This window comes from Danio rerio, chromosome 4 (assembly GCF_052040795.2).
Source record: "Danio rerio strain M-AB ecotype USA chromosome 4, GRCz13ab, whole genome shotgun sequence".
NCBI lineage: Eukaryota > Metazoa > Chordata > Actinopteri > Cypriniformes > Danionidae > Danio > Danio rerio.
This window is the reverse complement of record NC_141024.2, coordinates 70694151-70720356: the sequence shown is the minus strand read 5'-3', so window position 1 is coordinate 70720356 and position 26206 is coordinate 70694151. Positions and strand designations below refer to the sequence as shown.

The 26206-nt window shown below is 42.0% G+C and overlaps 3 protein-coding genes across 9 annotated transcripts in view; all 3 read left to right on the top strand.

Moving 5' to 3' along the window:
- The window catches only part of si:dkey-262g12.3, a 54958-nt gene that overhangs the window by 6252 nt on the left and 22500 nt on the right, over positions 1–26206 (top strand). The gene's annotated exons all lie outside the window — the stretch shown is intronic.
- The window catches only part of si:dkey-262g12.12, a 24014-nt gene continuing 5846 nt past the window's right edge, over positions 8039–26206 (top strand). Inside the window, exons 1-4 of one of the 7 annotated variants that reach the window (XR_015484153.1) lie at positions 8039–8080; positions 12020–12169; positions 14827–16655; positions 16855–19260. Coding sequence is in view for 2 of the 7 variants with exons in the window: in XM_087250263.2 (XP_087106389.1) it covers positions 12085–12169; positions 14827–15805; positions 23805–23886 (1146 nt within the window). In the remaining 5 variants the exon portion in view is untranslated. Of the gene's footprint in view, positions 8544–12019; positions 12170–14819; positions 19261–23804; positions 24211–26206 lie in introns of those variants that run through there. The other 6 variants (XR_015484151.1, XR_015484152.1, XR_015484150.1 and 3 more) reach the window with 6 other exon arrangements.
- Positions 25954–26206, top strand: part of LOC147845280 (uncharacterized) — a 10119-nt gene continuing 9866 nt past the window's right edge. The window contains exon 1 of the mRNA XM_087250265.1: positions 25954–26073. The gene's annotated coding sequence lies outside the window, so the exon portion shown is untranslated. The remainder of the gene's footprint in view (positions 26074–26206) is intronic.

Below are 26206 nucleotides of genomic sequence, written 5' to 3'. Positions count from 1 at the left end.
GGAAGGCGGGGAGGGACTGTGATTCAAAGCCCCACCCCCTGAAATCACGAGTGTGCACACCGCGTCACAACAGCCGACAGACAACCCACTAGTTCATGTCATTCGCCAGTTAGTTAGTGCCAGCGCCGTGCAGGAATTACATGAAATACTTTGCCACACTTACATGCTATTTCAGAGCGAATATTCAGAGTAGCATGGCAAACAGTATAGGAAGGCTATCATTGTTTAAAAATGACCCAATGTGAACATAAAAGCAACTTCAGCTCAATAAAGCAGGCTAGGCGGAATAGCGCTATTTACTGGTGTTTTGTTGTTAAACTAAATATAAATCTACATTATAGATGCTGTCAAACAACCTTATGAAACTGAAAATAATCACATCAATCTTTCACCGGGAGATTTCAGTGGCAGAACAACACGTCTGTGCAAATAAGTCATTCATAACACAACACTATCTAACATAAAATGGTTTCGAAACAGAACATTACCTGTCTAACAGTAATACTTCAGCCATGGTGTCATCCTTCCTCCAACGTGCTAAAGTAACTCCAATATGATTCAGGTTTTTAAAAGTTTCAATTCAGCTTTTGATTTCTCCCGGTCCGTCTTGTGACTGCGCGGCCGCTTTAAGGGTGAAATATACCCGCGCCTGGCTTTACAGTAATCGGCCCGAGCTCGGTTGTCCTTCGACGCCTTTGACTCGGCATCTGCGAGCGGCCCGCAGCTCGCTCGGAGCGCATGCGTTTGTGAAGCAGACAGGCACGCGCTAAAGGCTGATTTATACTTCTGCGTCAAACGCCGGCGTATGCTACGGCGCTGACGCATAGCCCTTCGCCGTGGCCGTCACTGACGTGCACCTCTCAAAAAATGTAACTACACGCCGCAACGACGCGTAGCGCAAGCTCTGTGATTGGTCGGCTTGGTAGCGCTGACGAGTCTGGGCGGGACCGAGAACCGCGCGAATGGCGCGAGCGATTGTTTACAAGTGTGGAGTCCCGTGAAGGAACTCCGGATGGAAAGTTTTGTTTTGTGTTTACCTCATAGTTAAAGTTGTTGCACGTCCGCCGGTTCCTGCCTCAAAATGAGCGAGTTTGAGCCGGAATTAAGGGAGATGACGGTCCGACTCTATTTAATTGGATAAACATTTTTTAGTTTTATGCTTTACCCAGATTATAAAAATACATATAAGCACATTTAGATCATTTACTGTCATCATTATTATTGGACTGTGAAGAGACTTTCAACCAGCACAACAAAAAAATGTTTCTGAAGACAATCATCTACTGCACCTTTAAGATGAGTGAGCACTAATAATTTTATTGCTACTATGGTAGTATGATCTTTCTGTTAGCTATGGTACATGTTTTTGGCTAAAACCTGATTCTACTTATGTGATCTGTACTTCTGTATCCTTACGGTACATATTTTGTTCATAGCTGATGCCATTGTGAGCATTTATACTTCTGCATTCTGTCCTTGCTGCTCTGCAGTAACACTTCTGGAACACTAGTAGTCAGTGGGGTTTCTATCTTACACTGTGTCATGTTTCTTAGCCCGTGTTTTGGGTTTTCACTGGAAATGTGTGCAAGACTGCTGTAGTAACTCTCACATTAATTCAGGAAAGAAAGAGGAGGGAACTGGTAAACACCAAACAAAAGTAACTTTCCAGAGTTCGGCTGTGTTCCAGTTCACTTTTAGACATGCACTTGCAAACATTCCTTCTTGTCTTTCCCAACGCCATTTTGAATACATATCCTCAACATATCCTCGATCCCTCAATTTTGACTGAGAGAACGAGTCGACATTTTATGTCCACTCCAGCACCTATATATCCCAGAATGCAGTACAATTGTGGCATCAAGTGCTCAAGAGTTTAGGCCATTCCATTTAAACCAGGGGTGTCCAAACTCGGTCCTGGAGGGCCAGTGTCCTGCATAGTTTAGCTCCAACTTGCTTCAACACCCCTGCCAGGAAGATTCTAGTATATCTAGTAAGAGCTTGATTAGCCGCTTCAGGTGTGTTTGATTATGGTTGGAGCTAAACTCGCCAGGACACCGGCCCTCCAGGATAGAGTTTGGTCACCCCTGATTTAAACCATGGGTCTCAAACTTATTGCTGGAGGATCGCAGCTCTGCACAGTTTTGCTCCAATCCTAATCAAATACAACTGAGGCAACTAATCAAGGTGTCCGAGACTCTTTTGAACAACTTGATTAGATGGATCAGCTGTGTTTGATTAGGGTTGGAGCAAAACTGTGCAGAGCTGCGGCCCTCGAGGAGTTGAGTTTGAGACCCATGATTTAAACTCATTCAGATGGTCCTTGAGTAGATGACACTTGTGTAACATAATGACATACATCCGAAGGAACGAGAAAGAGGAAAGTTAGCAGATGTAGGGAATAAAGTACTTGAATGGAATGCAGCCAACCATTCTTAAGGCTTGGACACACCTACACTTTTCGTTTGCGTTTATCGACAGCGTTTTTCAAGTCGTTTTTCCAGATTCAAACCCAAACTATTTTCACTGGTGTCGAGCAAAAGAGTACGCAGAATCACTCCTTGACGTTAGATGGCGCTACACAACTTTAAGCTTCTGACACCCGCTTGTAACATAGAGGAAGACAGAAAGTTGACACGCTTGATGTTAAAGTTACTAGTGATTTGAACAAGCATGAATGGTTCAAGTAGCCGCTGTAGTGATGAAGAAAGGATTATTGTTCACCAGAGCAATAAGCAGCTCCACGTTCATATCGCCTCTGGGCATCTTCTTCAATATGCGCTCGCATTGACAGTTTTGCGTTTGAGCGCCTCCAAGTGCTGTTTACTGTAACTGCAGCAGCTCCGTGCACGTGATCAAAAGTGCCAATCTGATTGGTGGGGAAGGTTTAGACGTGGCACTTCAAGACAAAAAAATAAGCACGAGGCATTTCTTTAAAAGTAATGCTTTTATACATGCCGTTTTGCTCGTTGGTTTGCACGATCACATTGACGCCCTTTATTTAGTCACAAGGCGTTAAACGTTGACGGAAAACGCGAACAAAAAGCGTCCCATGTGCATGGGTCTTTGCTGTTTAATGAATGCAAACTGTCGTAGTTTATTAAAGATCCCTCACTGCACGACAGTTGCACCTTTAGCAAACCTCCTATACCTGGAGCATCAGGAGTTTTATGATTATTTATGAGCGTCAAAAGTGGCCGATCTGCATGCCAAAATATTTGCATTCCAAGCGACTAAAATGATATAACCAAAGGAATCTCCACTGTGCTGAGCGAGAGCACTTTTCTTCTGTTAAACTGAACAGCGCATAATCGGTGAAGTAAACGTGGTCCGGTTCGGATCCAATGTGAGTGCGGGCTGTCGTGGAGACGGGAAGGAAGACAAGCGTGCTTCGGCATGGTTCAAGGCAACTGCACATAGTGTTTTTCATCTTGGGCTTTTATGGGGAGAAAAATTATATCAACCAGTTAACACTACAGAAAATGAAAAGTTAGACTTCGTTATTAACTTGATTGTGTGTTTTTTTATTTGATTTTTATGAATGTTTATGTGCCTTTTTGTCCTCTTTTTAAATTCAGTTTTTATTTTGCTATTTGTTTCTGAATAAAATGTATCTGTGATCGCATTTAGTATAAAAGTTAATGAATTAAATACTTTAAGAGTAATAGATTCCTTTGTAATATTAAGACTGTAATTCTTTACGTTCTGAATGATCATAAAGACTTTTACGTTTACATTAAAGCTAGATTTTTTGTCGGTAAGACTTTTATTTTGGTTTAAGAGTGTGATGTCATAACGAAGCGCTGCGCTCCTCTTGATCCCACGAACGGTAGGTGCTTTAAAGGGTCACGAAACACCAAAACACATTTTTTGAGCTGTTGACAGTCGTATATGTGTCCCACACTGCTAAAAACACTATTAGGACACCTATATTTCACTAAAAAGTGTAAATTGGTTGTTTTTGCGTTATTTCAAGCAAATTCGTACTTCCGGTTTGAAACGAATTTTTGAAGCTGCGTCACGGACATGACATAATAGCGTGTATTCTAGCGTGCAGACTGGACGTCTGTGCCAGAGTGTGTCTTATTACGTCTTACAGTGTGATGCATTAATGCATGAGTAAGGCTTGGTTCAAACCAATCAGCGCGCTCTATTGTGCAACTTCATTAATATTCATTACTGTCACAGTGCATGCGACGTACCTGAAGAGCTGGGAAAGATGCGGTGGAGAGTTGTGCGCAATGTTAAGGACTGGGCAGGAGACTCGTGATTGCCTGGAGATTATCATTCATTTACGGGCATCTGAGAGTCTATGAATTTGTAGGAGACTCCTGGAACTTCCGGGAGACTTGGGATGTCTGGAACTGTGTTAGCAACACTAACAGGCGATTAAGGGTATTTTATCTTGAACTTTACTACTTTCTTCAACTTTTCTTCAACTGGTTGTGAAAGAATTTTATAACTTAAACGTCCGGAGCAGGGGTGCCCAAACTCGGTCCTGGAGGGCCGGTGTCCTGCAAAGTTAAGTTCCAACCCCAATCAGACAAACCTGAGCTAGCAAAATCAAGCTCTTACTAGGCTGTCTAGAAACATCCATACAGGTGTGTTGAGACAAGTTGGAGCTAAAATCTGCAGGACACCCCGGACCTCCGAGACCAAGTTTGGACAACCCTGATCTAGAGATATCCCACTGATGGGTTGCAGCTGGAAGGGCATTTGCTGCTGGATAAGTTAGCGGTTCATTCCGCTGTGGCGACCCCTGATTAATAAAGGGACTAAGTCGAAAAGAAAATGAATGAATGGATATTTGTAGATTAAGAGTAATAACTGAGCGTTAGCATAGAAATTAAGCCTTTAGTCAATTAACAATACTTCCTTATATTGCTATATAAGATTGTATTTTAACATTATTCCTTCTATAAATGAACATACTACAGAAATCAATAGTTAAAGACAGCATGTTTATTTTAACTTTTCAGTGTTAATCTGTTTACTCGTCTAGGACTTTTATGGGGAGTAAAAATATGTTTTGTAAATCAGTCATCTGTAAAGGAAATTAATAATTAACATTATAATAAGCCTAATAATTAATTATTTGAATATTTTACATTTGATTTTAGGCACAAGGTTTAATAAAGATAAACTTGTCGAAGTCTAATGAACCGTCAGTGCAGTGTTGGGCAGTAGTCTCGCTACAAGTAGTGACGCTACTAGCTTCACTACATTTCTCAGTAGCGAAGCTATTTTATTAGTCAAGTAGCGCAGTAGCGTGCACACAAGCTACATTTGCCGATCGCAGACCATTAAGTGACTGCACCGACATTCACGGAGCTGTGAGGCCTGTGTCTACCCAATGGAAGTAAATCCATATGATGGCGAGAATGACGATATATTCTTCTTCCTGTTTTACGGTGTTCGACAACAGGCTTGGATTGGCCAATCGGGAGGACCGGGAGAGTTCCGGTCCATCTTTTGGCCGCGAGGGCCGGTGTTTCTTGCTGCTTGCACTCTCAGCAGTCGCACTTTTTTTCATTTATTTATTTATTTGACCATAGCCTCACTCTTTTTATTCATTATCTTGCCGCAGCTCCGCTCTTCTAATTTTTTGTCTCGCAGCCTTATGAGCAAAATGCAGCCTGCAGGGTATTGATGATCTAACTATCATTCCGGCCACACAAGTGTAACAGCGCCAATGTGGTGCAGTGGTCAGCATGTTGTGTTCCGACGTCGTCGATCCGTGTTCGATCCTCACCTAAGTAATTCTTTTTTTGTTGTTTGTTTTTTTAATTGTTAATACATATAAAACTGTAAGGTTGTTGACAATTTGAAGTTCTAAAGCAGCTGTTTTCTTGAAAAAGACGGGATAGTGTCCTTATAATTCAATTAATTGAATCGGAAATGACTTTATTTTAATATAGTCAGTCGTGAACTGAGGTGGGCCGGTCTGTGGCTTGAAACTCCAGGGCTGAAAAAGAGTCCCACTCCGGCCCTGCTCCATAACAATGTTTCTGGTGCGTTACTGCTAGCTCCGGTGAAACTTGCTTGATAAAAAGATGACTGAGGGAGAGGAGTTATTTCTGAAGCAGGATTCCTCGTGACCATACCTCGAGAAGTAAGTTACGATGCAATCAGGGCCGGAGCAAGCTGAACTGCCCCCGTTAAACCTAAAGTGAAACCGCCCTAGACGCGGCTATAACTGCGGCGCGGGTGGCGAGGGTAGTTTAGGGGACGCCACCCTCTCTATTCTGCCGCGCTAGACGCGGATATAACTGAGGTGCGGGTGGTGAGGGTAGTTTCGGGGACGCCGCTCTCTATATTCTGCCACCCTAGACGCACATATAATTGTGGGCGCAGGTGGTGAGGATAGTTTCGGGGACGTCGCTCTCTCTATTCTGCCACCCTAGACGCGGATAAGGGCGCAGGTGGTGAGGGTAGTTTAGGGGACGCCACCCTCTCTATTCTGCCGCGCTAGACGCAGATATAACTAAGGCGTGGGTGGTGAGGGTAGTTTTGGGGACGCCACCCTCTCTATTCTGCCGCGCTAGACGCGGATATAACTGAGGCGCGGGTGGTGAGGGTAGTTTCGGGGACGCCGCTCTCTCTATTCTGCCACCCTAGACGCGGATAAGGGCGCAGGTGGTGAGGGTAGTTTCAGGGACACCGCCCTCTCTATTCTGCTGCCCTAGGCGACCGCCTAGGTCGCCTCTATGGAAGCGCCGGCCCTGGATGCAATAACTTAACTAAACTACTTTTGCCTTGTAGCTTTTAGCTTAGCTTGCTACATTTCCCAGGGGGTAGCTTTTAGTGCAGTTCAGCTACATTTTAAATAGAGTAGCTAATAGCTCAGCTCACTACGTTTTTCAAGTAGCTTGCCCAACACTGCGTCAGTGTAAACATCTATGGCTGTTTATTCCCATGCACATTGTGGAGTGGTAGAGTTTATCCAGATCTCACTTTTTTGAGAATCGGGGTGTCCGCGGGGTCTTAAAAAGTCTTAAATTCACTGAAATATTTGTGTTGTATGTTTAAACAGGTCTTAATTTTCCTCTGTCCTAATAAGGCTAGCCAATTAGGCCGACATCCATCTAATCACCAACAATCCATGTTAATAAAATCAACTATTACACTGTGATAATAACAGATATACATATTGTCTTGTGATAATAACAGAAATGCATTAAGTTGAATATACTCAATCAATTTGGACCAAAAGCCAACAAATATATATTTTGATTATTTATGTAATTACCTCCACAATAATGATACTTTAAATAATGTTTAACATGTCATTTAAAAAAAGAAAATCGCGGGTGACGCGGGAGCGCAGTAGGTAGTGCTGTCGCCTCGCAGCAAGAAGGTCGCTGATTCGAGCCTGGAACGATTTGCATTTCTGTGTGGAGTTTGCATGTTCTCCCCACATTCGTGTGGGTTTCCTCCGGGTGCTCCGATTTCCCCCACAGTACAAAGACATGTAGTATAGGTGAATTGGGTAGGCTAAATTGACGATGGTGTATGAGTGTGAATGGATGTTTCCCAGAGATGGGTTGCAGCTGGAAGGGCATCTGCTGCGTAAAACATATGCTGGATAGTTGGTGTTTCATTCCACTGTGGCGACCCCAGATTAGGGACTTAGTCAAATAGAAAATGAATGAATGAACTAAAGTTTTCTTGTATTGACACATTAAAATATGTCGCTAAGAAAAAAAATATTTAAATCTTTTGTTGTTGTTTTTTTTATTGTGGAAAATCAGGCCATTAAAAATAATCATTAGTATTTAGCGCTGTGTAAATCAAAAATTTTATTAATACTGGTCTTAAAAGAGTCTTAAATTTGACTTGAAACCTGCAAAATATTAAATGCTTTGCAGATTAATAATTCAGAAAACTTTGCACATTTACATTAGATTAATGCAGAAGCTTAAATCTGTATAGCCGACTTTAGGAATCGACATATTGTTAAATTATTATTAGGATTTTTTCTATTTGTGAATTTGTTTACAGCGTTTTAAAGACTTTTATTTTGGCGTGAGTGTGTGACGTCATAAGGTTGCGTCGCGCTGCTGTGTCTGCGGTCCATCAAAAGGTTTGTGCTTCAAAATGATGAGGTTTATAAATCGAAACGTTTATTCATGGCTATAATGCTTTTACACGCGATGTACTACGTTACTAATGAAAAACAAGTTTATTTGTGCTAGCATAAAGCACACTAGACACAAAAATCGCTACATTTTGTTCTTTAGTATCCCAAATCTGTTATTAAAAACGAATTTAGTCACTGGCTAATATTTATTTTACTTAACAATATAGAGTAATACAAACCTCCTTAGATTATAAACAAAGAAAACATCGATTTTATGTATACATTTTTCAAAATATATGTCTTAAATACACCTTATATTATATTTACAGATGATTTATGAGGATTTCTTCAGATTATAAATTCTTAGTGTTTAAACAAATGTACATCTAAGTGTTTTTGCTATCGATTCATTGGTGAAGAGCTGTGCCCGCCTGGGTTCCAAATGATTAGCAGCATAAACAGTGAGGTACAGTTGGTTTTAATTTCACACATTTGCACTTTCCCCTTAATAACATTATTCATAACAGTATTCTCTGCAAGTTCTTAATAGTGAAATTCGACTAGCAGCCAATGACTTTTAAAGTACAGCATCGGTCAAGGTCAAACAAAGTGCTAATGTTGTTTTGAAGTCATTCTTACATGTGATTTCAGACCGAATATTCAAAAGTACCAATGATAAAGTTGTCACCGAACAAACAGGCGAATATAAAACCAACCATTTCTCTCCTCACCTGATGCGGAGAGGCTTATCCATGCCTTTATCACATCACGTCTTGATTTCTGTAATTCACTTTTTTAGGGTTTTTCAGAAGATTATAGTATATTCAAAATTCTGACACACTCATCATCAGGCCACCATATTACTCCTGTACTTCAATAACTACAGTGGCTTCCTATTAGGTCACGGATTGATTTTAAGATTTTGATTTTAACCTTCAAAGCAGTGCATGGGCTAGCGCCTGGTTGCATTTGTGACCTGGTAACTCTCGCCGCTCCAGCTTGGAGTCTTCATTCGGCATCGGGACTTACCCTGTATCAGCCACGCTGTACACTTAAGACCATGGGTGGCAGGGCTTTTTCATACAGTGCGCTGAAGCTGTGGAATGCCGCTTTTCTGGACTGTTTCCTTTTTAGCATTACTTTTAACTTATTATGTTTATTTTTGTTAACTGTTTTATACTATTTCATGGTTTATATTTTTATTGTTTTGTTGTATCTTTTTATTGTTGTGCTCTTTCTGCTAGTGTTAGCATTGTAGTGCTTTGAGTCTGATGCTGTGTTCACACCAGACGCGGAAAGCGCGGATAAATTGTGCTATTCGCGCGTAAATAGCTGCGTGAACATTTGAGTTTACTCGCTTCATTTGCGCGTGAAATCCCCATCATTCGCGTGTCAAATTCACTTCAGAACAGACGCGGATTCGCGTGATGGGCAGGGCTTCTGTCTGCCCGGTGACTCTAGCTTCATAGCTAAATGGCTAACGTGGATTTTATTGAGAAAATAACAGTGTTTATGTGCTTTATGAAGGCTGAAAAACAGCATCGATACGTTTAGGGTCGTGTCTGAGTCCACTACATGCTTTAAGAGGTGCATCCAGCTCTGTGAGCTCATAAACTCCTCCAGAAACTGAACCTGGATCACGGAGGCTTTCAGCGGTGCTTCTGACTAAGCCAAACCCAGTTTGATGACTTGTTGCCGGTGTCGCCTGGAGGATTTCCCCCAGGACACCATCAACAGTTTCGACGTCATAATCAGGCCCCCACAAGAGCAAGCTTCTGATTGGTTAACGCGGCGCGAATGTCCGCTGAAGTTCAGATTTTAGAACTCAAAACGCTCAATTCGTGCCGCGTCATTCGCGCATATCGCGCCGCAGGATGTCTATTCGCGCGTTTGCATTGGCTTAACATGTAAATCGCTCACGCGTGTTCCGCGTCTGGTGTGAACGCAGCATAAGGGATGCTTTCACACTAGCACTTTTGGTCCGCACCCGGGTTTATTCGACGTCATAGTACGGTACGTTTAGCTAGTGTGAACGTATCTTCTGAACTCTGGTGCGCACTGGTGAACCGTACCCGAGTCCGCCTGAAAGAGGTGGTCTGGGGTACGGTTAATGCGACAGGGCTCAAAATGCGACCGTTTTGGTCACATATGCGCCCAAGATTTTATCCATGCGACTTCAAAATATATTTTGGAGCATTTGTGCGACTGCAACAAATTGGTGCCGTGCGACCAGTTTTCACTGCAAAACGTTCACCGCACACGCAGATTTAGGAGACATTCACGCAGAATGCGAACCGCAAATCGACTGGGATGTGCGGAAGTCTTTCCATTTTGGCGCTTTGCTTTCGTGACTTTACACCTAGCCACAGCCAAATAACCGAAGTGAACCGCCAACTATACAGCAAACTATCGTTTTCATAGCGGTGTTTCGTGTGTGTGTCACGTATCGTACCTTGGTGACAAGCGGAACTGAGCCAAGGCAAACACGGTGATCATTTCTGCTCGTCTCCTCCAAAAACAGCTTCTGCAGATGTTCTGTATGAATATTTTTTGCGGCAGATGGACGCGAGTCGCTTTCTGTATGTCCAAAGCCAAAAGCTTCAGTAAAGGCAGAATGACCGCGATGTGCGGGCGTCTTTCCATTTCGGCGCTTTGCTTTCGTGACCGTCACCTAGCAACAACCGTAAGCAAAACAGCAGCTCGATGACGCAAGCGTACCAGGGTTCAGAAGGATAAAAGACAGTGTGAACACAAACCGACCGAAAAGTTGGCAAGGGAGGGGGGACAATCGAACTTGGGTACGGTCCAGGCAAATGAACCAAGTGTGAAAGCACCCTAAGAGAAGCGCATTACTAATAAAAATTTACTATCAGTACTATTAAAGTACAGTAGCGTAGTAGGCTTAATAAAGCATCTAGAGCACTGCACAGTTCAGTAACGAGGCAGATTAATTCACTGATTCAAGTTTTATTCATAGAGAAAATTAAAAGCACTGTCGTGATTTTAGCGTTCTGTGTTTGTCTGAGATAATTAGTCAGCCAAAATAATATTCCATACAAAATATGTAGCTGATCGGTCTGTTATTGTCATGTGACTCGCATTCTTAAAAGCTGACATGTTTTCAACTGCGCACGCCTGGAATACGCAAACGCGTCGCACTGCTTGCGCCTTCATTACGAATAATAAACCTGTGCGATATGAGAACAGCCGCCATTATTTGCGATCTCCAGCAGTTGATCTTTAGCACAGACATGCTGGATTCACCTGACTTGTTGATAAATGGGTTGCATATCCATTCGTTGGCACCACTCACTTTGCTAGCCTGTGGGTTAAATTTTGCCGCTCAGGTGATCGAGATGTAACAAGAGAATACGGTCATTTTTCAATATAAAAAATTGTTCAGACTATAATAAATAAAACGGAAATAATTAACGATTTCTTGTGCGGCAAGGAACCAATTGATCGACAGACCGGTGCCGGTCTGTAGCCTAGGGGCTGGGGACTCGAGCCTCGAGCCTCTTTCTCTGGTTCTCTTTCTATTTGATTGATTTTTAGCAGCTGATGACGCGATACACTAAAGTAAACATTCCAAGCACATCGCTTTGATCGTAGGCTGTAAAGAACAGCCAGTGCAGATCACATCTGTGTCATCGTACGCATCAAATGATTAAAACTGTATTAATTTTTTTCTTTTATTACTCAGAGATTCCTTCGCGTACCACTAGAAGTAAGCCAGCGTACCACTAGTGGTACACGTACCACAGTTTGAGAACCACTGTATTAAACAATTTACAAATTATGTATATAATTTATACTGTATATGAATTATTACAAAAATTAACTCCCTCAGCAGTGCACTGAGTAGTGAACTAGAGAGCAGATTGAGACGCAGATTGAGTGTGTATTTCTTTTATTTTTGTTTGTCGTTTTCATTTTTAACAGGACAAAGTGTCCAAACACAGAGGAAAACTCCTGCTGAAGCGACTAATCTCCACACTGTTATAAAGATGGCGTTTATTAAAGAGGAAAGTGAAGACCTGAAGATTGAAGACACATTTGTGGTCAAACATGAAGATCCTCAGGAACAAACAGGTTAGTTTTCTTTCTCAAAGATCGATTTATTTGATTAACTGTCGGTTTTTACAGCATGGTCACATGGTAAAAAAAAAATGTAATAAGTATGGGGCTGCCCATATATGAGCGTCATCTTCACTGTATGCATAACTTATCTTTGCGCTCAAAACACGTTCCCTGAGAACAAGTAATAGATTCAAAAGACAAAAGAGTCGTTAGATCGAGACCAGATAAATTAAATATCACGTTTAACAACTATAGTGAGATGAGATCCTGCGGTAGATCCTTGGTGAACTGTCCAACATGCGCTGCTCTCACCTGGGTAGGTGTGCTCAAAGCACCTGCTGACTGCCTGGAGCTCAGATGTCCACATACGCTGCAGTGCATGCCTGAGTGTGTGTGGCCGGCAGTGTGTTATAGCCGGCAGCTAGCTCTCTGGAACTCTCACATGGTCACCCACTAAAGCTAAGCAGGGCTGCCGCCGGTCAGTACCTGGATGGGAGACCACATGGGAAAGCCAGGTTGCTGCCGGAAGTGGTGTTAGTGAGGCCAGCAGGGGGCGCCCAACCTGCGGTCTGTGTGGGTCCTAATGCCCCAGTATAGTGACGGGGACTCTATACTGCTCAGTGAGTGCCGTCTTTCGGATGAGACGTTAAAAATCCCAGGATGTCCTTCGAAAAAGAGTAGGGGTTTATTCCCGGCATCCTGGCCAAATCTGCCCACTGGCCTCTGTCCATCATGGCCTCCTAACCATCCCCATATCCCAATTGGCTTCATCACTGTCTCCTCTCCACCAATCAGCTGGTGTGTGGTGTGCGGTCTGGTGCTAAATGGCTGCCGTCGCGTCATCCAGGTGGATGCTGCACACTGGTGGTGGATGAGGAGATTCCCCCCATTGTGTAAAGCGCTCTGAGTGGCCCGAAAAGCGCTACATAAATGTAAGGAATTAATGTGTGTGGTCACGAGATGTCCGTTTTCAGCGGTTTAATGTGGACTGAGATCTTTTCAGGAACGCTAGGTAAAACACCAGTGTGGATGTGGATTGTTTTCGTTCTAAAACGCTGTAAAACTAAAACAAATTAGTGTGCACGGGGCTTGAGAAAGCCATGGAATGAGTACAAATCAGCGTGCCCAAGAGAGGAACCCACTAAGCTGATCAGGCTACGGGAGCAATCTCGAGCCGCGGACCAATTACAGATGTTAAAGCTGGGGTGTATTCCAAGTAGCAGGGTTAACTTACCATCTGCTAAACTCTGAACTCACAGTAGGACACAAATAACACGGGCATCGACAAGGGGGGCATGTCTGTAGCTTGGTGCATAGGCTTGGTCATAGCAGCATCAGCCAATGTAATTGGGTCGCAATTGGCTACTTTCTGAGCTGAGGTATCTGATGGGCTGATGCTTCCGTTGGAGCTTGAAAAGTTGAGAAATTCCCAACTTTTTGCAGCAAGCAACACCCACAATTTTGTTTTGCAATGCTTGAAGACATCCATTGAAAGTGAATAGGAAGTGTTGGCGATGACGCCCTGTGTTAATCAGGCGTAAACCTTCCAACTTGAGGTACATCAGTGCCAAAATCTCTGCTGAGAGTAAGTGCAGTCAATTAACCATGAACACAAAAGACATTCTCAACAGAAAGCCGAACTTTTGTTATTGACAGTTGGTTAAATATGAAACTTGCCCGTGTATTTTACACACCCTGCATTCTTGAATGCCCCCTGGAGTGAAGATGAGCAGCTGTGTTTTTGGGATGGGGTCGAGAAAGTTCCACAAGACTGACTATATTTCCACTCAAGGCACCCGGAACACTGCTGTGCTACATGTCTCACTAAGTGCAGTTTATTTATAAACTAATTTCGAGAGGATCACGTGCTTATGATTGCTTGCAGCTGGTCCCGCATTATCCAATTCATGATTTACCAATCAGACGATTCCTAAGCCACTATAAATACCTTAAGTTCCATATAACAACCATCTACGTTTAAAAGAATCCCTCCTTCCACCCCTACTCCTCCTTCTTTCCTACATGGGAGACACGATGGCCCAGTGGTTAGCACTGTTGCCTCGCAGCAAGAACGTCACTGGTTCTAGTCCTTACCAAGCCAGCCGACTTTTCTGTGCATAGTTTACTCATTCTCCCCTTGCTCACGTGGGTTTCCCCCGGGTTTCCTCCCAAAAACATGCAACTTAGGTTAATTGAGTAATCCAAATTGGCACCATGGACATGCTCCTAGTAAGTAGTTATCTCTTATGAGTAATCCCTATCTGTTTGTTAGCTACTACAGCAAGGGAGTTCTCGAGATCTACCTGAGCTCAAACTCCTCCTTGCAAACGGGAGGGAGCCCCAGGCTCGAGGATCTTATGAGCTCAGGGCTCTCTCCTGGGACAGCATCCCAAACAAGCTTTATAATCAGCTAAGTGAGAACTCTTGAACCACTGGGCTATCAGTGCCGACAAGTAATGGTACTTTGGTAGGATTTGGTAAAGGTATTATTTTGAGTACCCTTACTCCAACTGCTGAAATCACCAGTTTGGTTCGCACAACTTTTTCGAATGTACAAGGTGCATTCATTCTGATTTGCGGCCAAGTTAGTTTTGATGCCTAAATGCTTTCATTTTGGTTTTGATGTGTGCTGCTTTGTGTCATTAAATTTGGGGTTCCCTTGTCTTCAGAGCTGATGGTGATGAAAGAAGAGACTCAAGACCGGAATGAAACCCAACAGAAATGTCAGTATGACAAACACCAAGATTTAACACATGATGAGAAATCACTAAAGAAGAAGTGCGAGAGAATTCCCACTGGAGAGAGGATGTATACCTGCCCACAGTGTGAAAAAAGTTTCCGCGAAAGACAAGCACTTGAAATCCACATCAGGATTCACACGGGAGAGAAGCCCTTCTCGTGTGATCACTGCGGAAGGAGATTTAGCCAAAAGCCAAACCTCAAAGCCCACATGAGCATTCACACTGCAGAGAAGCCCTACTCGTGTTCTGAGTGCGGAAAGAGTTTCCGTGCCAAAAAACAACTTGAAGGACACACGAGAGTTCACACCGGAGAGAAACCATTCGCATGCCAACAATGTGGGAAGCGGTTCGCTTATCAAGCAGCCTTCAGAACACACACAAGAACTCACACCGGGGAGAAGCCTTTCACCTGCGAACAGTGTGGAAAGAGCTTCACTCATTCAGAATACATGAAAGCCCACATGAGAGTTCACACCGGGGAGAAACCTTACACTTGTTCTCAATGTGGGAAGACTTTTGCTCACAGGACCAACCTTTATGTCCACAGGAGAACTCACACCGGAGAGAAGCCTTTCACTTGCACACAGTGCGGCAAGAACTATACCTGTAAAAACTCTCTTAATTGCCACATGAGGACTCACACTGGAGAGAAGCTGTTTAAGTGTGAACAGTGCGGAAAGAGCTTCACTCATTCGGAATACATGAAAGCCCACATGAGGATTCACACCGGAGAGAAACCGTACAGTTGTCCGCAGTGTGGAAAACGTTTTGCTCATATTAGCAACTTTAATTGCCACATGAGAACTCACTCTGGTGAAAAGCCGTTCACATGTGATCAGTGTGGAAAGAGTTTCGGAAATAAAAATACCTTCAAGTCTCACATGAAGCTCCACACTGGAGAACAGAGGTGAGTGTCCAAACACTTTGCTCAAGTACTCGGACTTTGAGAAGTAATGACTGAAGTACTTCACTTTTAGATACTTTTAGATCACATTTGTTTGGAATACTTGATTAGGGTCCAATTCCAGTTCTATTTTCGTTCCCCTTGGCCCTTGAAACAGAGTTTGAAGGGCAAGGTCTTCAAATTTACCCCTAAGGAATGAGACAGCACTACAGCACCTGCACACGTCATCATAGGTCATCAGAATCTCTTGGAAGTCACTGAAGGCAACGATATCCTGTTTAGGGCTGCAACTAACGATTATTTTAATAATCGGTTAACCTGACGATTATTTTTCCGATTAATCGATGAATCAGATTTTTTTTGCGTTCCAGGTGCTGAATCATTGCCGTGGTGCTGCCGTCATCACTTTTCCATACTTGGCCGATAACACACTTTTGTTTATTTGGTGTAAAATGCTCCTAAACCTTGGATGACTAGGGTCGCACAGATTTCTCTGCCTTCGCCATGTACAGTATCTTTCCTCTAACGTTACCTCCGCTCGTTTTTTTTTTTTTGCTCCATCCTGTCTATGAGGCGCTGAACTCTGCTGGCATTAGTGCACGAGAGAGACAGAGTGCAATCACTCTGCTCTGTGCTCAACTAAAGTTTTTCTAATAATCAAATGTCTATGCGTCATGCAACATGACGAATTGATTATGAAATTCGTTGCCAAAGCTTTTAGTTGTTGATTTAATTGATTCGTTGTTGCAGCCCTAATCATGTCATCATAACATTAATGTGGCAATAAGATCGTAACTGTATGATAGTAACTATGAAAACACAAGACAACAGAATTAACGTTATTCCAGACACTGTAAAAAGCTCATTCGTAGCCACTAGATCATGGGTGGCCAACCCTGTTCCTGGAGAGCCACCTTTCTGCAGATTTCAGTTGCAACCCATATCAAACACACCTGCCTGTAATTACCGCGTGGTGTTCAGGTCCTTATTAATTGGTTCAGGTGTGTTTGATATGGGTAGCAACTGAAATCTGCAGGAAGGTGGCTCTCCAGGAACAGGGTTGGCCGCCCCTGCACTAGACTATTCTGACCGGGAATTCGACTGTCTTCGAGTGACAGGTGTGAAAGTATGTTGTGGGACGACTATACAGGAGTTACTATTATGCATACCTGCCGGGAGACCGGGGGGGGCATGTGTTTGCCAAAATACCGAACAGTGGGGCAGGGGGGAGGATATGTCTGTATCCTGTACTGTTCAGAGAGTTTACAGAGGCTCAAAAAAAACGAAAAGTGGAGGGGGCAGGTAGGTTAAGGAGGATGTGTCTATGCGGTGCAGAGCGACCTGAAAGGGGTGCCCCGTTTTGTCCTGCGCACTGGGTAACAGCCGCTGTCATCGGAATATTCATCGATCCAGGAGTGATTTTGTACCAAAAAGCTGAGGAACAGGGGAAGGGTGAAATTTCGGGAGTTTTCCGGGAAAAATGACAAAATGGTAGATAGGTCTGATATACAGGAGACTCCCGGGAAAAAAAGGGGTGTTGGCAGGTATGTATTATGGACTATAGTTAGCGAAATTTAGCAGGGTTTTTTTTTAAAGCATGACGGTAAAACACTAACGCTGTTATGATTGTATTAAAAGATATGTTTGTTTGTTGTAAAAATTAGTTATAATAAATAAAATGACTAATTTCTGCATCTTCTGACTCCGTTGCCGTTGTAGATGGTGTATTCTGGGAAATTTTCATACCCCTTGCATTTGAGTGTGGTCCTGAAAAATCTATTTCAAAGGCTATCTAGCCCTTCTCCTTAAGCCTGGTTTTTATTCGATGAGTCCACTAGCTCGCTTGAGTGCGCGCGGTGATTGTGACATCATCGCGGTGTTTGCAGAGGTTTGATTTGGGTGCTCGCGACATGATTTCGGCTGGCGGAGCGCATCCAATTTTTTGAGACTCGAGCGAACAGTTCGCTCAGCGTCTTGTTTCATTTGAGTTGAATAATGAATCATTTTGAAGAGATTTTATCTGAAACAGGTACGATCATAGTGAAAACCAGATGAACGATAATTATTGGCTAAAAAATGCAACAGCAGTGGGAAAGGAGAAAAGTTTTTGGAAAAACCTGAGGGATACGTTTGTTAAAGCCAAAATAGATCATTTAATTATAGAAATATGTTTTTTCACCATTCGTTTTGAAATTTGAAAAATAATTTAAAGGGCACCTATGGTGAAAAATCTACTTTTCAAGCTATTTGGACAAACATGTGTATATATAGTGTATAGACCATCATATTGGGGTGATATAAACACACCCAGTCCTTTTTTTTTCATAAAAACGGTGGACCAGACTCTGGTTTTCAGAGCGACTGCAACTTTACGTAGAAGTGCAATCCCCCCACCCACCGAATTGATTGACAGCTGCGCGCATTAACATGTTCCTGTAGTCGCGTGTATATGTCAACAAGACCAGACAGACATACGCAAAGCAACCGGGTATAAAAGGTCTGTTCTGTTCGCTTGGATCAGCAATCATCATCAAATGTGATTAAGAGTAAGTTTCACATGTTTAAAGTGTTTTAAAACAGTGCATGTGTGTAATTAATTACAGCGTTTTACTTCAGCTTTACTTCATCAGCACAGCCGCGTGTCCGAACATTTGTAAAAGAAGACGGGGAGGAGGAGATTAAAGAGGGAGGAGATTAAAGCACACGGGAAGGCACGTAGAAACAGAGACACGTAGAAACACGTAGAAATGCAGAACTCGCCTTAAAGGCGCAGTACGACAAAACCACCCCCTGCTGGAAATGTGTATAAAACAGGATCTTGTAAAAGGTATAATGAAAAATCTGAGGGGTGTTTTGAGCTGAAACTTTATAAACACATTCTAGAGATGCAAAAGACTTATATTAAATCTGAAAAAAGGGGTAACCTAGGTGCCCTTTAATAGTTACAAAACTATAATTAAGGATCGGTTTACAACATACTGATGCCGTTTTTCTGAACTCTATTGGTCATAATGATTTATTCTTTATTCTACGATAAAAAATTATTTGTAGAGCAACCAATGTTCTGTTGTCATTAATATTTTAATAAACTTTAATAGGTAGACCTGTCTGAGATATGAACAAAAGCAAGCGATGCATCAACGTTTGATTAAAAAAGGTCTTGAATTGTTATAAAAATGTTTATAATCATTCAAATAATTTATGAAAATAATCAGTTTAAAAATATTAATGATATGACATACTTCCTTAAACTTCCTACTTCTCCGTTTGATTTTAAGGTTACTTGCTTTTTGTTTTAATAAATGGATGTGACAGAATTCATCAAAACTTTTCTAAATGTGTTTGCTTTGTTTTCATCTTTCTTTACAGGCAAGGTAAAGGTTAAATGAAGGATTGTTTTGATTATTATTTTGGCCTGAGTATTTTTTCCTTTGTCAATAAATTCTGTTGATTAGTAACTCTCTTATAGTGATCATTGTTTCTTTTAAAGAGCCTCCATTAAGGGTTTTTTGAGAATGACCTTCCATGTAGTGTGTATCACAGCTCTAAGTGAAGTGAAATATCCAGCGTAGGTGTAAATCTGAAAGCGCACAGTGTTTAAAATTATTGATTCATTTGCAAAAGAGTCGACTCATAGTGCTTCAAATGAATCATCTCGATAACGAGTCTTTAGCCGTTTCGGCGTGACGTGGATATGAATCTAAGCCCCGCCCAGTTGTTGCACACGCAAACTCTGGAAAGTTGAAACCCGCCCACTGGCACAGTAGCAAAGAAAAAGAGGCTACACACACACTGTAGCAGACTCTGGTTGAATCAACACTGTGCTCTGCTAAATATTAATAGAAGTGTGAGGAGAAAGTTAGTGCTGTTTTCCCTACCCAAAGATGTAATTGAAGAGTCAGTGGTTGAGGTTTATTTTTGCAAAAATACCTCAGCATCATAGCCCAGCTATGTGCAGTTCGGGTGCTTCTGGAAACGACATGCTTACAACGGAGGATTCGTCGGCCGTTTGTTAAAGGAAGGATCAGAAAACGCGATCAATGTGAAGGACTATGTCAGCACATGGATCCCTCCATTTCACAAGTGCAAGTATATACGATTAAAATGGCTGCCTCCTTGTTTTCTCTAGCTTGCAAATGATGTATTTAATTGTGTTTTGTTACTTGTAACCGCTTGTACTGTATCAGGTTAATGCTTCATATTGTGATATCGCGTCTAAAGCTACATTGAAAACACGACGCGTGCCGCTTTGTTTACGCATTTAAATGCATTCATGAGCTCGCGTTCCCCTTCTGTTTGTCATTGCTATGGCCATCATCAGCTGTTCCGACATACTTGCAGCGATCATGTTTCAGAATAGTTCAGCTGTTGCCACTGTGTGGATTAATACTGCATGTGTGTCATGGTTAAGAACAGAGCAATATGCTGGTGTTTAACTGCACACACATACCTGCCAACATCTGTCCCTGAGAATCCGGGAGACCTGGGGGGGTTAGGTTCAGGGTGAGGTGTCTGAATAACAGAGCCGGAGCAAGCTGAACTGGCGCTTTAGGCGAACGGCGATTTGCGGATGAAAGTGAGGGCCGGGAGGAAGGGGGTGGGTGTCGCGGATAAAAGTGAAATCCAGGGGATTCGCGGACGCCGCCCTCACTATTATGCCGCCTACTATCTCTATGGACACGTCGCCGGTCCTGATAACACTGGTAAGAACCGGGTACTGTGTACTATGATGTTAGTAACTAATATGTATAGTTTTGTAATGAAGGGGCCGACACAGAGGGATCCATTTGCAGTATATTTATTAAACACAGTTTAATAAAGACAAGCAGACAGATGTAATGCGTGTGCGAACTCGCCTCAAACACAATAGTGTTACGTTGCAGGGTTGACGGCAGGTAACCACAGTATGAATGTTCAGGCATGGGTCTGAGGCAGGCGGCGAATATCAAGGTCGGTGTTCAGGCTAGAGTTCAAGGCAGGCCGCTGGCAGGACGAGGTCGAGGAACAAGGCAAGGTAAGCAACGGGAAAGCAGGCAGTGTAGAGAAACACTCAGTCAGGGCCGGCGCTTTAATAGAGGTGACCTAGGCGGCCGCCTAGGGCGGCAGAATAGAGAGGGCAGCATCCCCGAAACTACTCTCACCACCCACCCCCTTATCCGCGTCTAGGGTGGCAGAATAGAGAGAGCGGCGTCCCCAAAACTATCCTTGCCACCCGCGCCCACAATTATATCCGCGTCTAGGGAGGCAGAATAAAGAGAGCGGCGTCCCCGAAACTACCCTCGCCACCCGCGCTTCTGTTATATCCGCGTCTAGCAAGGCAGAATAGAGAGGGTGGCGTCCCCTAAACTACCCTCGCCACCCGCGCCTCAGTTATAGCCGCGTCTAGGGCGGCAGAATAGACGGCGTGACCGTCCTTTGCCTAGAGCGGCAGTTTAGCTTGCTCCGGCCCTGCGCTCAGTAGTGTTAGCCAGGGCAGAACAAGACTTGGCAATGAGTGAATGTTTGTGTGCTGCTTATATGCGTGAGCGTAGGTGATTAAGTGGATGCGCTTCAGGTGTGCAGGCTATCAGTGTAAGTGGATGACGTAATGGTTAATAGTCCGTGGATGGTGACCTCTGCTGGCCAGCGAGGGGAATGACTGGGACCGAGTCGGGGACAAATATATATAGATTTTCCAATATGTTCAAAACTCAGCCGCACGTGTGTTAACCCACACATCATCTCGCTCTCACATTACCCCTGTACTTCAACAGTTATGAAGCTGTTCACGGTTCTGCTCCTGATTATATATGTGATCTTATGCTGTGTTCACACCAGATGCGGAACCCGCGTAAATAGCCGCGTAAACATTTGAGGTTACTCACTTCATTCGCGCGTCAAATTCACTTCAGAACAGACGCGGATTCGCGTGATGGGCAGGGCTTCTGTCTGCCCCATGACTCTAGCTTCATAGCTAAAGGGCTAACATGGATTTTATGAAGAAAATAACAGTGTTTATGTGCTTTATGAAGGATGAAAAACTGCGTCGATACGTTTAGGACCGTGTCTGAGTCCACTACATCCTTTCAGAGGTGCATTTAGCTCTTTAAGCTCATAGGCTCCTCCAGAAACTGAACCTGGCTGATGGAGGTTTTCAACGGTGCTTCTGACTGAGCCCAGCCCAGTTTGGTGAACTTCTTGTCAGTGTCTGCTGGGGGATTTCCCCTGGGACACCGACAACAGGTGATACGTCACAATAATGCCCCCACAAGAGCAAGCTCCTGATTGGTTAACGCGGCGCGAATGTCCACTGAAGTTCAGATTTTCGAACTCGAGTGATTCGCGTCAAACGCGCAAAACGCTCAATTCGCGCCACGCCATGCGCACCGCGCAGTTCTCGTCATTCGCGCCTGTTGTCTATGTCTAATGTCTATTCCCGCGTTTGCATTGACTTAACATGTAAATTGTAAAGTAGACTAGTGTGGGTGCTGGTGGAAATTGAGCAGACATAAGTCGTCCGGTCAGAGACGAAGAACACTTTAATAAACAGATACTAGTTGAGAGTTTACAGTCCTTGGATTTGGAAGTACAGCAGAGCAGCACAATGCTTTGAAGTGTAGCTTAATATGAGTGGTTCTAAATGAACAGAAATAACAAATATCTATTAGTGCTGAACAGAAACAATAATATAATGACAATATGCTACACATAGATAGCTCTTAGTCAGATATTATAATATAAGGCAGCAGAATAACAACATACTGATATATTCAGACATGTATGACATTAAATAACACTTGTGAATCGGCATTATATACACTAACATGTAAACTTGAGAGAATCAGTTATTGTGGTTTAACTCTCACCATAAATATCACTTCTAACATAAAGTAACAATATGTAAATACTCAAAGTGATGAACAGTTAACAATATTAAACCCAAATATTCCCTTTAACTCATCTCACATAAGTATTCATTAGCGAGCCGATGGATGATGCAATACTCGACGCCCGTGACACACTTATATGATTATAATCAGTAATCAGTGATTATACTGAACCTAGGCATAGACAGCTAAACATTTTGCTATATAAATGATAAATAACACTACAAATAACACTTTAAAGGGGCACTCACTTGTATTTGAACGCACTCGGCAATAACAATGTGATGCTAGCGAAGTCTGTCCGTGCTCTGAACTGTTTCCCTTTTAACTATTAAAGGGATCATTTAAAGGGGAAGGTGCGTCATGAATGTAATGCTTAGTAAAGGCACAAGAGGGCGCTATTGTTCCATATATTCACATCACAGCCTTTTCTACATAAATCACTCGCGCTTGACGCGTCTGGTGTGAACGCAGCATTATATCTACCTCGTCTCTCGTAATCTATGTTCCGCTTCAAGGCTCACCTCGTTTCAGCCTGGTTGCAAACTTAGCACCATGGGAGGTAGGGAATTTTCTTATCGAGCAACTAAATTGTGGAGTGCTGTCCACACAAACTAAACAGTTCCCTGGACTGTTTTTTTTTAAATATATATATATATATATATATATATATATATATATATAGTTTTTAGTTTTATTTTTTACTTTAATTTGGAAAGGACAGTAGATGTTGCAGACAGGAAAATATTGGGAGCAGAGAGAGAGGGGTAGGGACGGCAAAGGACCTCGAGCCGGGAATCGAACTCGTGAGCACCATGGTGCTATATGTTGGCGCACTTATCCACTAGGCTATTGGCACTGACACTCCTGGACTGTTTTAAGAAAAAACTTCTTAAAACTCATCTTTTTACTACTGCTCATTACTTATGCGGCTTCCTTTTATTTATTTATTATTCTTACTTTTTTGTGTATTTCATGTTCTACTGTGTTTTGATGCTCTTGAGTCTGACAAAAGTGCAACATAAATAAGATTTAATATTATTATTACTACTCTGACTACTTCTATGTTGTTGATAAGCTGTGCTGGGCATTTCACTCTTGTCTTGAACGCTGTCATTGTCGACCAATCGCAACAGGCTGTCATCGGTCCAATCAGCGCAGATTAGCTTCACGCTAAGGAGGGGTTTGGGAACAAATGAATCGCTGAACGGATCATAGGGGAGTCGCTGGGATAAGCAGGTAAGAATAAATGCAGATTATAAGACCATGAAAGTGTTTTTTGACCTTGCATGATGTTGGAGACCCTTAAAACCAACATACGACCCTATTCAATGTATTATAGGGGCTCTTTGAAAGTTTTGCGGTTTTTGCAGTCCATTTTTGCTGTAGAAATTGATTGTTGATTTAAAGGAATGGTGAGCTGTGCAAATATTGGTTCATCCATTTATTTATTTGTGTGTATGAAGTATCTTTAGCTATTTAAAAAAATTGTTTATGGGCCTCCGTCTCAGAACAAATTGTTCATCAAAGGTGTATTTAGTATTACACTGATTTAATGTATTAAAGACTTCAACTAAAACAATAAATCGTGCTGTTGTCATCATTATTTTTGTTGCTATCACTGTAGAATCTAACAAAGGATCTGAGAATCCTTGTTGCACGGTAAATCATTCCTTTTGTGATGATTTATTTTTATTGGTTTATATTAAATTATTCTCCATTTAATTATTTTAATCATACAATATTTATAATAATTAGTCATTCATTTAATCATTTTATTGATTATTACCCTACTGAAAAAAACTGCTTAAATCAGCCTAGGTGGTTGACCAGCCTGGTTTTAGAGGGGTTTTGACCATTTCCAGCCTGGTCTTAGCTTGTCGGGCTGAAAGATGACCAGCTAAAACCAGCTTGACCAGCTCAAACCAGCCTGGTCAAGCTGGATTTAGTTGGCCATTTTCCAGCCTGACCAACAAAGACCAGGCTGGAAATGACCAAATCTTCTCTAAAACCAGGCTAACCTAGGCTGTTTTCAGTAGTTTTTTTTTCAGCAGGGTAGTTAATTAATCGACTGTTACCATTTGTTTATTTGTCGTGTTAATACATTTTTTAGGGGTTTTTCACCTTTAATTTGGATCGGATAGTGAAGGTTACAGACAGGAAAGTATTGGGATCAGAGAGAGAGAGGGGAAGGGTCGGCAGAGGACCTTGAGCCGGGAATTGAACTCGGGTCGCCGTGAGCACCATGGTGCTATATGTCAGCGCACTTCACCACTAGGCTATTGGCGCCAACGTTAATACATTTTTATTATAATTTATTATTACTACTTTACTATAATTATTGCTTTATTTTATTTCCCCTGATTGTGGATTCAAGGGAAACTTGTTTTCATTTGTAAGGAAAAGACGTCTGCATTTTAAAGTCTGTATTGTCACTGGATGATGTGAAGCAGTTAATAATAACATTCATTCATTCATTTTCTTTTTGGCTCAGTCCGTTTATTAATCTGCGGTCGCCACCGCAGAATGAACCGGCAACTTATCCAGCATATGCTTTACCCAGCGGATGCCTTTCCAGCTACAACCCATTGGGAAAGGTATCCCTTCCTTGTCAGGATCCTATAGGATCTTTAAGGATTCCTAAAATTGTAATGGACATTCAGAATTTTTAAATTAGATTTTCACTTTGTCCTGTAGGATTTTTAAATAATTTTGGGCATTATGACTTAATTTATTGGAATTTCCACTTTGTTTTTAAGATCTGATTTTGATTTTTAGAATTATTGGACTGTGATTTTTTATTTATTTATGAAATTTCACTTTTTTTCTATAGGATATTTTTGATTCTGTCAAATAATTATTTTTTAGATCACTATAGTATAGCATGTTTTTTTTCGAAGACCTTTGATTTTTCTTAAAGTATTATGATTATAATATGAACATAAAAATTACAATATAATAAACATTTCTGTAAACATTATATATTACATTATAAATTAAAATACTAATGAAACAATACTTTTTTTTGTATTTAATCAGCCCCTTCAGTTTTGCTAGTAACAACAATAAAATAACAGTATTTTTTTAAGTAAATATGTAATTTACAGTTAATATAGACTAGTAATGTAACACTGGATGTTAAATTAAAATACACATATTATTAGATAAACGCTTGAAGCTAAAATAGGTATTAATGTCTTCTCAAATCTGTCTCCTAAAATTATTATGCTGTCTCACTATTTGTAGATTTTTTTAACAGTTCGCGACTTTTATTTTGTTGTGTGTGAAGTCAAAAGCCTGCGCCGCGCTCCTGTGTGTGGTTGTTGCTACAGCTCCTGACGAAAACTGTTTATAAAATTACCCATTACAGTGTGCTTCGTTATAATCTACTCCTACGGGCAAAAGGTTTGTGTTTTAAAGATTTTAACGTTTTAAATCCCATTAAACTTTAAGTAAAATTTCCTAAATGTCTTTAACAAGCGATGTAACGGTTACATGTCAGGAATTGTAACATCTAATACGACTAACGTCCATTTAA